Here is a 16955-nt window from a genome sequence, read left to right as displayed (position 1 = left end):
AAAATAAGAGAGTCAAAAGGTTTGCATTGTGGTGTTACAGAAAATGCTGAAAATAATGTAGATGGTGAAATGAGAAATCAGGAAGGCGTCTGTAGAATGGCAAATACAGAGTAGAAGAAGGATAATACTATGAAAAGGAAGACCACCAAATAGATGAGATGTTCAGTTGCAGACAGGCACAACAAAAAAGCAGCTATACATTTGAGCTTTCAGTCAAAAGGCCAAAAAAGTAGAAAGCACACACACATTCTTGCAAGCACAACTCACACACACATGACCACTGTGTCTAGCCTCTGAGGCCAGACTGTGAGTGACTGTCCCTGCTGGGGGAAGCAATTCATGGGTGAGGGGGAGGGGGGGGGGGCATGACGACTAAGGAGGAGGCTGGGGTAACTAGGGGGAGGGCTTGTAGGGTTGGGATGAAGGAGGGTGTATTGCTGCTTGTGGGAAGAACAGAGTAGGGCTGCTAGGTGCAGTCAGGAGGTTTAAGTCAGAGGGGGGGGGGGGTTGTACCTTTTACAGAAACAGATCTTGCATGCCTCGTTGCCTAGTCTCGCTGGTCATCTACAACCTCTCACATTCCCACTGTTCAGCCAAAAAGAAGGAGCATTCCTCTCATTAGTCAGTGCCACCCAAGACTGGAACAACTCAATCACATTCTCTACCAGCGTTTTGACCACCTGTTGTCATGTCCAGAAATGAGGAATATCATACACATCCTTCTTCCCAACCCTCCCACAGTGGCATTCCACTGTCAACCAAACCTATGGAATATCATTGTCTGCCCCTTGTTCATTCCTGTTCCCAATGCATTGCCTTGTGGCATATATCCCTGCAATAGACCTAAATGTATGACAGATCTCATACATTCTTCCACCAATCTGGTCACAGGCATCACTTATCCATTCAAAGGCTGGGCCACCTGTGAAAGACATCAAGTGATCTACAAACTAAGCTGTAACCACTGTGCTGCTTTCCCATGAGCATAATAACCAACAAACTGTCTTTCAGCATGAATGACCATTGACAAACTGTGGCAACAAGAAAGCTGAACCATACGGTTGCAGACACAACATGTTTCACTTCAATGACTGCTTCAAAGCATGCACCATCTGGATCCTTCCTACCAACACCAGTTTTTATGAATTGCCCAGTTGGGAATTTTCTCTGCGGTGTATCATATACCACATTCCTGTAACCCCTTCGGCCTCAGCATTCACTAATCTGTATTCTCTACCCCCTTCCCTGCTCCCACTCCAGCACTACACAGCCTTTTATTCCACCTGCACACCAACTAGTCCTTTCCCCCTCTTTCACTTCTCTCATTTTTCACTCCACCTACCCTCCCTCCCCCTCACCCTGCCTCCCCCATACCTTTCAACTACAAATAGCAGCCCTACCTTGTTCCCTCTATTTCCCTGCAAGCTCACAAAAGCAGCACTAAACTCTTCCCCACCCCTACCCTGCTGTCCCTCCCCCTCCCCACCACAGTCTCCTCCTTCCCCCCAGCACCCACAGATCGCTTCCGCCATCAGATGCAGTTGCTTGCAGTCCACCTCAGTGGCCAGAGACAGTGATCATGCGGGTGTGGGTTGTTCTTGCGTGAACGTGTCTGTGCTTTGTACTTTAGGAAAAGGCCTTTTGGCTAAAAACTCAACTTTTCATTGTGCTTATCTGCAACTCAGCATCTCTTCTATATGGTGAGAAGCAATCTATCTTTTTCATAACATTGTCATTATTCCACACTGGATTTTCCATTATTTTAATAGAAGGGACAGAACAATAGAATTTGGGTTAAGAAATTCCATGGTGCCACAGGATGAGAGGCTAAAAATGTAGAGAAAAACAGAGAATATATGCAACAAATAAAGCAGGTTGCTACGTATAAGTGCTTCACAGAGCTGAAAATATTGGCATCTCCCACCAATTTGCTGCAGGTAGATGCTCCCTTTCCTCCTTGTCTATCTCTCTCTCTCTCTCTCTCCTTCTTTTTTTTTTTACTGAGAAACGAAAAGGTATTTATTCTCATAACTTACTGCTACCATCCCGTGGCTTAGCATTTCTCTATTTCACTACCCAGTTTCCTCCATGAAACTCTCCAGTTCAGCAAAATTGGTGAAAATTTCTTTTCATTGTTCTTTTTTAATGTACTTTATGTTGTTATTCAATTGTATAGAAAGGAAACTAAAAACTATGAGTTTTATGCACTGTTTTTCAAATTTGGTGTGAAATATGAACATTTGTTGCTATTCATGCCTCCAGCCACACATTTTAATTATATTTTTGTTGCAGATTGACCCAGCATTGCTTCCTTTCACTAAGAAAGGCCCAGTGCTTACTCCGCCAATTAAAGATTATGAAAGTCCTGATGGAGAGTATATTGATACGTCAAAGAAATGGGGGAAAACATAAACAGTGTCATGGATTACTTGACTGATGGACATTTAGTGTGGTGCAAATGACTGTCATGGTCAATAGAATCTGTTATTGTAACTCTGTTGGGCAGCATGTTCTTATTTTCTGAAGAATTTGGACCTGCAGTGTATTTTCCATGGGGATTTTTAAGGTTTTGTTAAGTTCATGTTATTTAATGTTGCAAAATATCTTGATGAAACTGAAATTTATAATTTTATGAAACATTTTAAAACTACCAATCTCATTTATAACTTTACTAAATGTTAAGACTCAATTTTGTTTGGAACAGAGAGGCACTTACCATATTATGGAAGATGCATAGTCTGTCATAAGCAGAAAATGTAGTTATGAATTTTGTCATTCCCATTTGCATAATAACATGAAATTGAATTTGTGTTTTAGCTGCATTAAGGTGTGATATAGAGTAGTCAATATAATGGAACAAAGAAAATAAAAATAATGTATTTATTAAACATTAGTTATAAAATAATGCATATAAAAAATAATACAAGTTTTGTTACACAAAGTAAATGAATGATCTGCCATCTCAGGTTTGCTTATCATTTAAACAAAATAAAGTTTGCAATAATGTGTTTTGTGCTAAGTTGAGTATTTCAGTTTTTGTTACTACATTTTCTACTGAGTATAGCTATTGTTTGTAGTGCTAGTAAGTACAAAGTTCACTCTATCACAGTCTTTAAGCTATCTATGCAAGTGCATATACAGACACACAGGATTCATTTTAATTCCTAATGTTGTATAACAAGCTCCTTCAAACTTACTTAATGAAATTTGAAAATAGAATGCCATGTAATAGGCTTATATGTGGAAGCACCATAAATTGAGTGGACATGAAGCTCATTTTGGTATGCTGCTCAAGGCAATATGATCTACATACCACTGAGACTAGCTTATCCTTTATAGAAATCTGCATGTGAAAATGAGATAATTCAGTATGATTTTCTACAGTCTATCTGTTAATATATTACTATTTATTTTATTGTAAAATCTTATAATCTACTTAGTCCATTACTGGTAACCCTTAAACTAATCTGGTACATCTTATAACATATTATGCACTCTCTGAAAACAATGAAAATATTTTGTAGGTAAAATGCACTGGCACAGTAGCTGTCAGATTAGTACATGTGGAAATTTGAACATTGCATTAGTAGCTAACATTTTACAAAATAGGGACAGCATTAGCAGAATATAAAAACAGTGTAGTTTATATATGGCAAATATGCACACAAAATGGTTATCACACTGTTTAAAGGTGGCAGGCAAATTTAAACTTGAAGCTAAATGACAACTCATACTTCTCATGTGTATCACCCTTCAGTGTTCCAAAGCTCTCTCTACAAACACACTGAGAATTACACATTTCAAATTTGCTTTTGCTAATGCAGTTTAGATTTCTGTTCCTCCTTGTTGTATTGTACTGATTGTATTGCTAATGAAGTAAATGTACTTGCATGAAAACTTTTAGTGGCAATTTTCAGATTGATAAATGTAACAGTAAAATGTCCCTTCATATTTCCCTTCCCAGTTGTTAAAGCAGATTTCAAGAAGGCATTCGTGCCTGTGCTTGGCTTTATACAGGATATAGGTAAACGATAATTGTTTACAATGCTCCACAGTGGTGTAGGTGGAGTTGAAATGAGCAAATTGATATAGGACATTTTTGATCCATCAAGCCAGGAAACAGCCTCAAATTGGTCCGCAGTAGCCACCTAAGCTACAGGGCATGCGCATTGCTTGAAATTTTGGCAAAAGTCATTCTTTAATACTAAAAACTCCATGTTCTTGCACTTACACAAAGTAAGGTTGACATAGGGGTAAATTTTACCCCATAACATTGTGAATTTTAACAGCATATAATTAACAATTAAATTATTTTGATTGTTCAGCCTTCTTGCTATGAAACCACTGTGCTAGTAATAGTTACATTTTGATTGAATTGTAAATGTAATTAGCTTTATTTCTTTCATTAAACCCATGGGAAAGTCAATCATATATTTTGTAAGCACATGGACAAGGGGTATAACATATTCTAGGACAATTAGGCAGAAGATCATGTGAGCCAAAAGATCATGACGTGCACACATGTTTGAGCAGAGGTGGTCCAAAAGTGGTTCAAATGGCTCTGAGCACTATGGGACTTAACATCTGAGGTCATTAGTCCTCTAGAACTTAGAACTTCTTAAACCTAACTAACCTAAGGACATCACACACATCCATGCTCGAGGCAGGATTCAAACCTGCAATCGTAGGGGTCGCGCGGTTCCAGACTGTAGCGCCTAGAACCGCTCGGCCACTCCGGCTGGCTAGCAGAGGTGGGTTTTGCAGGTTAATTTAAGGTTGTTTCTCCGATTGATAGACCACAAATGTGCTATATAATTTTGTTCGTCTCCACTTCACCTACACCACTGTGGTGTGTTCGAAACAATTATCATCTATATCCTGCATGTTACAATCTAATATTTCTTTAACATATGAATGATTTTGATTATTGCCACAAACAATTTGAGACCCACGGGCCAACATGTCATCTTAAGATACTATTACAGCATTCAGACTGGTAGTTCTTTCATCATTATTACGTCAAAAATTCTAAAATTAGTTTATTGCACACCCAGAGCTCTTCATGAGATGCATTTCCTGTGTGGGAAAAAACACTTCAGTTGGAAGCGGCTATTCTTTAAAATTACTCACTACTTACATTAATTAAGGGAACTTTTTCCAAAATTTGATGAAAATGTCTTTGAATTTCTTTTGAATTAATGTTAGGAGTATCTGGTCCCACAAAAAGATATTGATACCAAGTTTTTGTACTTGTGTAGAATTATGACTGCAATCATAAAAGATATTTGCATTAATGATGGACATGAAAAGTCTTAACCCAATGACTGTTTCTAATTTAGATTCAGCATCTATATCCATTACAATACTACATCCTCAATACATTAAACAGAAATTGCTTGTGTGTTAAACTACCCTGCAGTGACCAGTAATAGCTATACTAAATGAGTATATAGGCTACACAGTTTTAATTCTGCAGAATACCTCTTCTGTGTCAATGCTCTGTGACTAGAAATAACAGTATCACAACAAATTCCATATTAATAATGATATTTAATATACAAACTTAGGTACATATTAGAAATTTTCTGAAATTTACATATTAAAATGTGCTCCTCTATTGATTAATACTTTTTGTGCAGTATGTGCAATACTGCACAACATATTTTGTACATTTGTTCATTGTACACTTTAGGCCAGTGACCCACTTACTCAGGACACCTGCTTATTCAGTGCAAAATGTAATCATTGACACATCAGCTGATAATTTACTTGAACCCACCTATAAAGATTAATATAACTGAATACAGAAAAACATAAAAACAATTACCTCAATTCTCCCATCTGCCCTTACTAGGAATTTCAGCACTTGTAGCATTCATGTATCAAATGATATCTCCTCTCAAGAAATATATATGAATATAAATAATTGGTTTTATTACCACTAACTACTTCTGCTCTGAAGTTGTGTCACTGAATACTTTATAACATCCAGACCAATCTAATTCACAGATCACACTTGCAACTGGTTTCAAATTCCACTCATTGCAACAGCAGTGTCAGTATCAGCAGAATGTGTACTCTCGTTTGCAGATAGGACAATTATCAGAGGTCTTGAGGCACAGTCGTAAGCACTCTGCGTGGAACATGTGCTGGCAGGGTGTAACACGTGCTCTGCGTGGCATAGGACTGAGGCAGACAGCACACACATCATCATGTGCAGCCAGCTCTTCTGGTAAAGCAGGCCTGAAACGCATCAGAACTGCCTGCTCAGCACGCAGCTGCCGCAGTGGACCCAGCCAGAGCTCCCGAAGTCGCAGGTGCACGTTGAAGTACAATGCAAATACGACCAACCGTACCCAGCCTGTAAAAGATGGGATGTTTAGATAACTGCGTATTATATGATAATCTACATCATAACTCCCATAAAGCACTCTCTCTCTCTCTCTCTCTCTCTCTCTCTCTCTCTCTCTCTCTCACACACCCACACACACACACACACACACACACGCACACAAGGAAAACAATTGCAAAATGTCAGTTTGCCAAAAGAATTTATCAGGTCACAACTGGCACATTCCACTTACATCAAAGTACACAGAATGCTAGAAAGATTGTTATTCTAAAGAATAGGGGAATAATATGCTGAAATACTCAAGGGAAAAAAATGAATTTCATACAAATGACCCAAAATACACACATTATAATATGCACCTACAGTAGCAGTGTCTTGGAAAAGGTACTTTACTTTTCATGTCCACAAAAATATAACTTATGTTAAAGTACAATCAAATGTCCACAGTTTCACATGTGCTTAAGATGTTATTTCATTTTTCAGTCTTAGTACATGATAATAGTCATCTCAACTCATCTGTAAGGTGATCCTTTCCAGCTTACATCCTTAGTCACCATAGTCACAAACATAAAATACTTAATTTTTACTTAGTTCAAGGTCTGCTAAGAAACCAAAATGTTATTGCCTGAATGATCACAGACTTGATTTTTAGGTACAACATGTTGCAGCAAAAATTTCATTAAAAAGACAGTTCATTAAAAAGTTTTTTGATTTCTTTTCTCCGTTCTTAATAGTATTCCAGTGAAGAAGCCACATCACAGAAATACAGTTAAAAAGAATGCAACAAATGGTATATTTATTGAGAACACTGTAAGAGTTTTATACAGAAGTTTATTGATTCTTGCATGAAAAAGACCAACAACGTGTCTGCTGCAAATTGCAGCCCAAACAGTAACTTTGGGAGAATGAAGTGGTTTCACTTCACACAAATGAGGATTTTCAGAACCCTACAATCACTAGTTTTGATTATTGATGAATGCATTCTGGTGAAAGTGTGCATCATCTGTGAACCAGATCAAACTGATCATTGCCAGAATATGGTTCACAAAGTCGTATCTATTACACGGCAGGTGTGGCTATGATCTAGCAACTTTGGATTTTGGATGGAAACATGTAGATTGTTTCTCAGTATTGCATGCATGCTAGAACTTTCTGACCAGTTTCTGCTGCAACTCTTCAGATGGATTTCCTTTGCTGTTGCTGAACAAGCCTAGGAACTAGGGCAACATTTTCAGAAGTAATTACAATTGTCCTGGGGCTTATTCCCAATTAGATCATCAGCCATGCTGCCTGTCTGTTCAATTTGGGGAAGAGCTTGTGACGGAACTTACCTGGATTTTGTAGTCTTATTCTCACTAGCACAAATCTTGATCATCACAAAGTTAAAAATCTACTTCATTGTGGAATGGCGTTTGTTCATTGATGTATGTGGCACCATATTTTGGATGTCATTTACGCACACATTTTATTCACTTCAGAGATGAGTTATTAATAATGGTAACCAGTTTTTACACTACGAACAGTAAGTAACAAAGTCTTCAGCCAGCATGCATGATCATGTTGCTGAAGTTTTTAAATTGTGGCACAAAATGAACAGTTCACAGTTATCTAAAAACAACACAGTTCTAAACTACCACAGTTCTTTAGCAATTTGTTAAAGACAGTTATACTTCGGTGATTCATTTAAGTGAATCAATCACACAAATTACTGAATCTCACAATAGTTCACTTCACTGACAATTACAATTCACACTTTTGGTAATTATAACACAGTTCATTTCAAATGTTCATTAATTTAGGTTACAAAAATCTCTCTTGAGTAATTAAATATTAAAGTTCTTTAGTTTTGTGGTTTCAAGTATGCATATTCTCGTGTACAAGATACAGGTAATTGTGGTGTGAATCAAGCAGTGAGGACACATTCAACATAGATATTACTCATTAGATGTCAAACTACAGATTGATTGTTTCATGACTGGATGGTCTTATAAAGATTGTTATTTTGAAAATTACATAATGCTTTAAAATTTTGCTACATTGAAATTTGCTGTTTTTGATGAGCTATAAGAACTAACAGAATTTTGAATTTTAAAAAAATGTTGCTGGTTACTAATTTAGAAAAGTGCATGGGTACTACTGTTCTTCTGCAATGTGAATCCCCCTAATGTAGATGTATTAGTGCCATATTGCCAGTCATTGTAAATTACACTGATGTGCAAAAGTGATGGGATAGCGATATGCACATACACAGACAGTACTAGTATCATACACACAAGGCATAAAAAGGTAGCGCATTGGCAGAGGTGTCATTTGTACTCAGGCAATTTCTGTGAACAGGTTTCCAACAGATTATGTCCTCATGACGGGAATTAATGGACTTAAAAGTGGAATGGGAGTTGGAGCTACATGCATGGGACATTCTGTTTCTGAAATCATTAGGGAAGTCAATATTCTGAGATCCACAGCATCAAGAGTATGCTAGGAATATCAAATTTCAGGCATTGCCTCTCACCATCGACAATGCAGTATTCGACGGCCCTCACTCAATGACTGAGAGCAGTGGCATTTGCATAGAGTTGTTAGAGCTAACAGACAAGCAACACTACATTAAATAACAGCTCAAATCAATGTGGGACTTATGACAAATGTATCCATTATGATAGAGCAGTGAAATTTGGCAGTAATGGAGTGTGGCAGCAGACAACCAACATGAGTGCCTTTTCTAACAGCATGACATTGCTTGCAGCACCTCTTCTGGGCTCATGACCACATCAGTTGGGCCCTAAATACTGGAAACCCATAGCATGGTTGGATGTCTCCCAATTTCTGTTGGTAAGAACTGACAGTAGGGTTTGAGTGTGACGCAGACCCCACAAAGCTGTGGGCCAAAGTTGTCAACAAGGCAGTGTGCAAGCTGGTGGCGGCTCCATGATGATGTGGGCTGTGTTTACATTGAATGGACTGGATCCCCTGGTCCATCAGAACCAGTCCTTGACTCAAAATGGTAATGTTTGGCTACATGGAAACAATCTGCAGCCATTCATGGGGCCTTCACATTCCCGAACAATGATGTAGTACTCCCAATTATTCATAATAGCTTTGAAGAACATTTTGGACAGTTAGAGTTAATGATTTGGTCCTACAGATCACCCAACATGAATCCCACAGAACATTTATGGGACATAATGAGGAGGTCAATTCAGGCACAAAATCCTGCACCAGCAACACTTTCGCAAGTGCAGACAGCTGTGGTTCAATATTTCTGCAGGGGACCTCCAACAACTTGTTGAATCCATGCAACATCGAGCTGCTGCACTAAACCAAGCAAAAGGAGGTCCATCATGACATTAGGAGCTATCACATGGCTTTTGTCATCTCAGTGTACATGGAAATATTAATTAGTGACTTAATTAATGTTGGATGTCAAACTGTGCAGAAAAATTAAGGTAACAAAAGTAAGCAGTCGAAGTCCAGAATCTGACAGTGATTTTGATGAAATCTGTGAAGAAAAGTGGTACTAGTTCAGAACTTCAAGTTTAATTACTGTAGAAGATAATTAGTTTTAGGTAATTTAAAGTACTTTACAGGAAAGCGGGAATGATTAAGGTTCAAATGGCGTTTGTTACTTTCCTCAAATCTAAGTATCAGCTCATAGGTTTTTTTGTGCATGTAATGAACTGTTATGCTAACTACAATTAACTGTAACTTTGAATTGAAAGTGTTGTAATGAAAACTAATTACACAAATGGTACCAGAACATGTATAACAATAATCTGAATAATGAATTGCAGTGAAATCTAGTCTAATTGAGAACTTAAGATTTTTAAGCGAGTGCTGCATATTACTAGGAAAAATACTGAAATTAGGATAAAAGTTTGTGAAAAATTTGGTTATTTTTTGGATTAGAAAAACAAAATATGTGGGAAGAATCCGCATTGTTATGCCACACATTTCTGAATGGTTTTCACATCAGATGTTTTTGGAACATTTAAGTCATGTTTGAAAACTGCACCTTGTTTTCATAATACTGTTTTCTAACCTGTGATACTCCAGTGCCAGAAACACATCTTGTTCAATGGAATTCATGATTTCAACCTCTTTGTTCAGTATACTAACCTTCTTTGACATTTTAAAAGGTGAACTGATCACTTTGAGCTTCAGAGTACTATTTTTAGGCACAATGTATTGAAATTACAGTGCCATCTGTTAGTAGAAACTACTGTGTAAGATTCTTTCAACTTTTGCAATAAACATACAGTTTGCATTTTTCTTTCAGTCTTTCTTACTTTTAACATCAGGAAGCACTTCGTTGGACACCCTCTATTTTCAAGCACATAAAAGAAAGTATAGTCTATTGCTATTTTGGTTTCTACTGACCGTAACAGAAATGAACTGGGATCTATAGCATGGATTTATGCTTTTCATGACCAATCATCTTAGCCATAAGGCTGTTTGAGCATACCTCCAGGCCAGTCTCTAACATCCACTGTCACTGCTTATGTGGAAAAATCAGTGACAGTTTCTGGAAATCAATGATGATGCAACAATATGAAATGCTGTCAGTGAAAGCTGGTCAGAAATGCTGCAACTGCAATTCAATGAACATCTCATGACTAATGAAACTTTGTGCTGGACTGGGATTCAAACACAGATATTGTTGGAAGTAGTTTATAAAAATGAGTTACTTTGATTCTGTTTGGTTAATTGCAGTGAATTTAAGTCAAATGATATATATACACCAGCCCTCCACATAATCGATTCCCCAGAGATGCTACTCCCACACACCTGGTAGGAGAACATCTAGTTACAGTGTTCGGAAATCATTGGTGGAAACATCAGTGATAAAGACAGTTAACGTCCGGTCTGTGAGCATGCTCAGAATGGATAATGGTTAAGATTACTGCTTGTGAAAAGTTAGGAAACCTGAGTTTGAGTCCTAGTCTCCCACAAATTTTTGTTTCTCACAATTTATTCATTAAATTCCAGCTTCAACATTTCTGTCTTGTTTTCAATGATACAATTTCATGTCGTTTTACCTTTATTCATTTCATACGCATTGAGTCATTCATTTAAATTTAGTGAGTTTAATTCATTTGATATAGAAAATGCTTTTATTTAGGAATGAAGAAATATCATCAATACTGAACGGTTTATCATCACATGCTTACCAGAGAGACTTTCAAACTGATTTTCCATAATAAATCACTATATTATGTTAGTGAATTCTAAATGTTAAAAGAGAGCTAATATTTATCTGCCTGCCTGTGTCGGAAATCAGCTAGTATGGAAATTCCTACTTCATTTATAAACAGAGCAATGCCCTGTAATAGGATTCATGCATTCTCATGAAGACAAATGAGGAGCTTTCTTCACTTATATTATCAATGTGCTCATGTGTCATTCACTAGTCTGATGTCAAAATAGTTGCACGATGTTGTGAGAAAGATCTCAGAATAGCTGTGAACTATTAGAAATTTTCTCTTTCCATTTTAGTAATTCATCTTGTTATTCAATCGACAGATAATATGCAGCACATAGTTAAATGAAGTAAGTAGGAACATGGCTATTTTCAGATCTTTAATTTTAATACATATTTCTAGTTTTTTATTCATTTGAACTTATTTTTTATTGTATCTCTTCCAATGTACACTATGTTTCTTTTTCTGTTCTTCTATTCATTCAATATTGTTCCAATTGGGCATCGCACTGCACCTGTGTTTGAGAATTTGTATTAGTGATTCAGAAAACTTTATGCATACATTTATTATACCCATCTTAATCTTTTTTATGTTGTATTTCCTGTTGTATAGTCATTGCTTCTTTCAGGTCACCTTTTACCTTTGCATTTCATTTTATGGTCTCAATTTGAGCTTTAGTGAAATTTTTTTTGAGTACCGCAACTTATTTAGATAGTTTTGTTGGCTCTATTCTTTTAAAATGCTTCTGTTTTAAGGAACAAACCAATAACAAAAATACTTTTTTTTTTCATAACCTAATACTTAAGAAGTATACTTCTGAATTTCCTTGTATGCTCTAATCTATACATTCCTCCTTCAGCGTATTTTGGCCTAAAAGTTTCCTGGTACATTTTTCTTCTGTCTTTTGGATTTCTTCAGTGCTTGTCTTTCTCTTTAAAATGAATGTGTCAGCCACATAAATATACTGTGGTTTTATGACCATGCTTTAGTGTCTCAGTTTTGTCTATTTTTAGATGTATTTTGTGTTCTAAATATCTCTTGCAAGTATGGGATCTGTTTCTGGTTTGTGGCAACATATTTTGTAACCAGTCTTTCCTATACCAGTCTCTTAAATTGTTGCACCCGAATACTCGAACTGATGAGAAACACTGAATTTTGTATGACCTGGCAGATTCAGGCAACGGAGACATAGTGATATGTATTATTTATTATAAATTATAATCATCTTGATCACAAAACAAAGTAATAACAGCTAGATGTAACCAGTTTCTGCTGACTAGCTACCATTTTCATATCAAGCATACACTGTAATTATCAATGAAAATAATTAATTTTTGAAACTATAATGTAGTTAGATAGATAAAAAATCTATTCACCAAGTGGTGGCAGGAGAACACGTGTATAAAAGGTATTACAATTTCCAAGCTTTCAGAGCCAGTGGCTCCTTCTTTTAGCAGAAAAGTTGAAGGGGAAGGAATAGCAGTGAACGGAAAGGATCAGTGAGGTTTAGTCTTATTAACTCATGTACAATGTTTTGCATATTACCCCACCTTCCACCTTTAAGCTCTCAGATTTTCAAAACTGTCTGACAGGTCTTCCCTGACCTGGGGTTGTGGGTGATTTTTCCAAGCTCTACCCCTTTTCCTAAACCTCACCAGCCATTTTCCTTCACCCCTCTTCCTTCCCCTCCAGTCCTACTGCCAAAAGAAGGAGCCACTGGCTCCAAAAGCTTGCAAACTGTAGTATCTTTTAGGTGTGTGTTCTCCTGCTGCCACTACTTTATATACTATATTAGTAACCAAGCACAGTGTCAACCATGACAAAATCTGTATTAAGCATAACTTGGCATAGACTGTTAGTCTACAAAACATACTGGGTTTATATGCTAAGAGGCATGCTTTGACCCCCTTTTAATACTAACAAGTCACACGTAGTAACAATATTGTTGTGGTTAGTGCTGTAATTAGATACTATAATGCAAGCATAGCTATTCAGCCGAAACTGTTTATTGTCTAGTTGTTACATCACATTGCAATCAAGACCATTACAATTCATCATAAATCTCTAGATTTTTCCATATTTATTTTCTAGAATTTTGGGTCCCAAATTCTAGCTAGACATGTACGTACTTTGTCTTCTTGAAATGAGATTTGGAGAATGAATCTTTCTGCTGTTTCTTCAACAATTTATATTTGTTTTTGTGCTGTTTAGATGTCACAGAGAACTGAAAATTTATCCACAAAAGCTAAGCAGTCTATCCTAATATTAGTTCTTCCTAACTTTATTTGTTCACCAATTTTAAGCTTGAATTTTAGTTTTTGCCACTCTTGGATTATTTTTCCTTAGCTGCAGTTGAAAAATATGCAGAAAGCCCATCACCTCTACTCACTTATTTAAACTTTTTGATGTGTAAAAATTAGTCCCAGAACTAAAATCTGCTCTAGGCAAGCTATGTCCGTATTTGGTTATTCTGTAGTTATGTCTAGCTGTTGACAGAAAACAATATTATTTCCTTCATTCAGTGTATCTCAATCTGGTCTGTACATCATTTTGCTGTCATCATTTGTTATTCCACTATTGAGCAGGTATGGTTTCCATGAGGCAAATGTCTGTAGGCCTCTACAGAAGTTTAACTTTACCTGTACGTGAAAAACATGAACTATTCAGTGAAGCTATCTTAGTCAATCTGTAACACACTGCATAGTATCAGATCACATGGATCAAATAAATAATAACTTCCTCCTTATTTCTAACTGAATGAAGTGACATGGTGGTAATTATAATGAAGGAAATTCATGTGCAGTATGTTGCTTCGTGTGGTGTAACCCTTTACATATTCATCTATACAACTGGCAAGTCAAATGTAAGGCAAAATTTTTGAACTCTTGAGATGCTGTTTTATTATGCAAATTTTGCACATCATTTGTGCAAGATGAAACTTCCATTGAAACAATGGAAAATCCAGGATGGAATGTAACAAAATTATGGAAAGGAAAGTTGACACTCACCATATAGCGGAGGCACTGAGTTGCAGACTCACAAGACTCTCACAAATAAGGCCTTCGTCAAAAATAGAACACACACACACAAATGCAACTCACACACATGACTGCTGTATCAGGCAACTGAAGCCACATCCAGACTTATTGAAGTATTTACCAATCAGGTCTCTTATACAGTCTTGAATTGATAAGTGAATAAATTTGCACATTAGTTGAGTTATCTGCTTTAATTTGTAAACACCCTGATGGGAAACACTGTTTTACCTTTTGAGACTGAGTTTTAGGACACCACAAATGTGTATATTTTGCAAATGTGACACAACATAAATATAAGGATGAATTATGGTGAGAGAGGCAATTTCCCAAGAGAAATATGGCAAGTCATGACATAAACGAAAGTCAAATAGAGAAAAAGATCCAAAATATTACAAACCATGGCTTCCATTACGTGCATATTGCAGCATGGCAACTGCGAGTGCTGCCAGCAGTGAAATTCCTGCAGTGCCCGCACGCAGTAGCACTGGTGCCCACAGGGCTTCCAGAGACTCCAGGACATCCAGCCGCAGGAATGACAGCAATGTTGGGAACATGTCTACAAACACCTGTTGGGAAAAACATACCCACAAATAAGCTTTATTATTCTGTATCTCCACATTTGCCCTGCAGTTACAAAGAAATCTGTCCAGTTTCATTATCCCCACAAAATTTTATTTGTCAGTCATTAGAGTGGCATCATTACACATAAAAAAGTAATTTTTGTACATAATTCTATTCATGAATAATTTGGCAGTCCATGGGAATATCTTCCACAGAAGGAGAATAGCAAACGTTTGAGGGACAATTCCTGATATTTAACTATGTCAATAAGTGGTCCAGTATACCTCTGCAAATGTATGTTTATGTCCCCTCCTTCTTAGATTTTTGATTATCATATTATTTTGATATATCATAGTAGAGAGTGTAATATCTAGAAGGCTGTTCTGCAATAAATGTACAATTATATATTGTACTTCAGGACTTCTAGGCAATGATTTATATCACATTTTATGAAATTAAGTGATTTACAGCTGCAAACCAATGAATTATAATATACACCAGAGAACATGAGAAAAATGAGTGTGACTCAAGAATTGCCCATACATTGTGCAACTGAAGAGGAAAATGAGTTAGAGCAATACCACCTGATCATGTCACTGTGTGCTGGTATAATAGAAAGCTAATGATTATGCAGTTAGTATTGCATGAACTTGAAAATTTTCTCCTTTTTGTCATCGCATATACAGATGTGGATTTTCAAAGCCTATCATTTATGTAAATCAACTAATCAAATAATATGTTTTCCAGACTGGCATTGTGTTCATATAAATGTTGAATAAAGCATTAAAATGTTGTATTATTTGTAAGCATTGCTGATATATTCACAAAACCAACTCAAAGAAAAAACACTAGTGTTTCTCATTATGCCTATTTCCTATACAAAAAAATGTGTTCCATGATTCTAGCAAGAAATGCATGTTATTGAGGTTGAAGTAATAGGAGACATGTTTATATATGGTAATAGTCTCCCATAAAGACATTTATTCAGAGAAATTTCAAATAAATAAACAATTTTTCATTTGATACATGACTTACTTCTCAATGAAACTTCCATCCACCCTTGTGCTAATCAAATTAAAACCATAAAAACTCACAGAGGCTTCCTTTAACATCACTGGTTTGAGAGAGGCCCCACTCTGTCCTCCCTTTTCCCCTCCCCCTCCCACCCTTATTGCTCCACAATCTAAATTGTGGTGATAGTCTGATCTGTAGCGCAGCAGTCAAATGAGGATGAAATAAAGATTGATCTGCCACCTACCATACTGAAACCCAAGGTAACTGCAAGAAGCAGTCATATAGTACCAACATAGTGTTGAACGTGAGAGCTGAATTGTGATGTATAATATTTGCATCTAAACTTCTATAATGAAGAATGTTAACTTGTGCTGACAACATCAGAGTGACATTGAAGCTTAGGTGTTATCACAAATGAAGTTAGTGAAATGATATTCGTAAGAAACAATCTTCCTAAATGAATCTTTCACTCTGCAATGGAGTGCACATTGTTTTTGAGACGTCCTGCCAGTTTAGGACTGTGTGCTAGAACGGGACTCACATCTGGAACCAGGCATGGGTTACAACCTCCTCCCCCCCCCCTCCCCCCACCCTCACTGCTTTATTTCTACTCCATCTCCCACATTCCCAGCTTCATAGAGGTTCTCCGGCATACCTGGAAGATCTAGTACTCCTGGGAGGAAGGATTTTGTGGAGCATTGACTTATTTACCACTCCTAACAGAACTTGAATGAAGTGAGGAAGTGTATGAAGTTAAGTGCTGGTGGAAGTATAGCTGCGAGGGTTGGTCAT

General features: G+C 36.9%; 2 protein-coding genes across 3 annotated transcripts in view; one reads left to right on the top strand and one right to left on the bottom strand.

Moving 5' to 3' along the window:
- Window positions 1-2793, top strand: part of LOC126480815 (prefoldin subunit 3-like) — a 46145-nt gene extending 43352 nt beyond the window's left edge. The window contains exon 5 of the mRNA XM_050104144.1: window positions 2293-2793. Coding sequence (XP_049960101.1) covers window positions 2293-2412 — 120 coding nt within the window. The 3' untranslated portion in view covers window positions 2413-2793. The remainder of the gene's footprint in view (window positions 1-2292) is intronic.
- A 73-nt stretch (window positions 2794-2866) lies between these two features.
- Window positions 2867-16955, bottom strand: part of LOC126480813 (uncharacterized) — a 222204-nt gene continuing 208115 nt past the window's right edge. For both annotated transcript variants that reach the window (XM_050104141.1, XM_050104140.1), the window contains exons 6-7: window positions 14986-15154; window positions 2867-6361 (exon numbers count right to left, since the gene is read on the bottom strand). In XM_050104141.1, the coding sequence (XP_049960098.1) occupies window positions 6063-6361; window positions 14986-15154 (468 nt within the window). In that variant the 3' untranslated portion in view covers window positions 2867-6062. The remainder of the gene's footprint in view (window positions 6362-14985; window positions 15155-16955) is intronic.

Source organism: Schistocerca serialis, chromosome 5 (assembly GCF_023864345.2).
Source record: "Schistocerca serialis cubense isolate TAMUIC-IGC-003099 chromosome 5, iqSchSeri2.2, whole genome shotgun sequence".
NCBI lineage: Eukaryota > Metazoa > Arthropoda > Insecta > Orthoptera > Acrididae > Schistocerca > Schistocerca serialis.
This window is presented reverse-complemented; position numbering and strand designations above follow the sequence as displayed.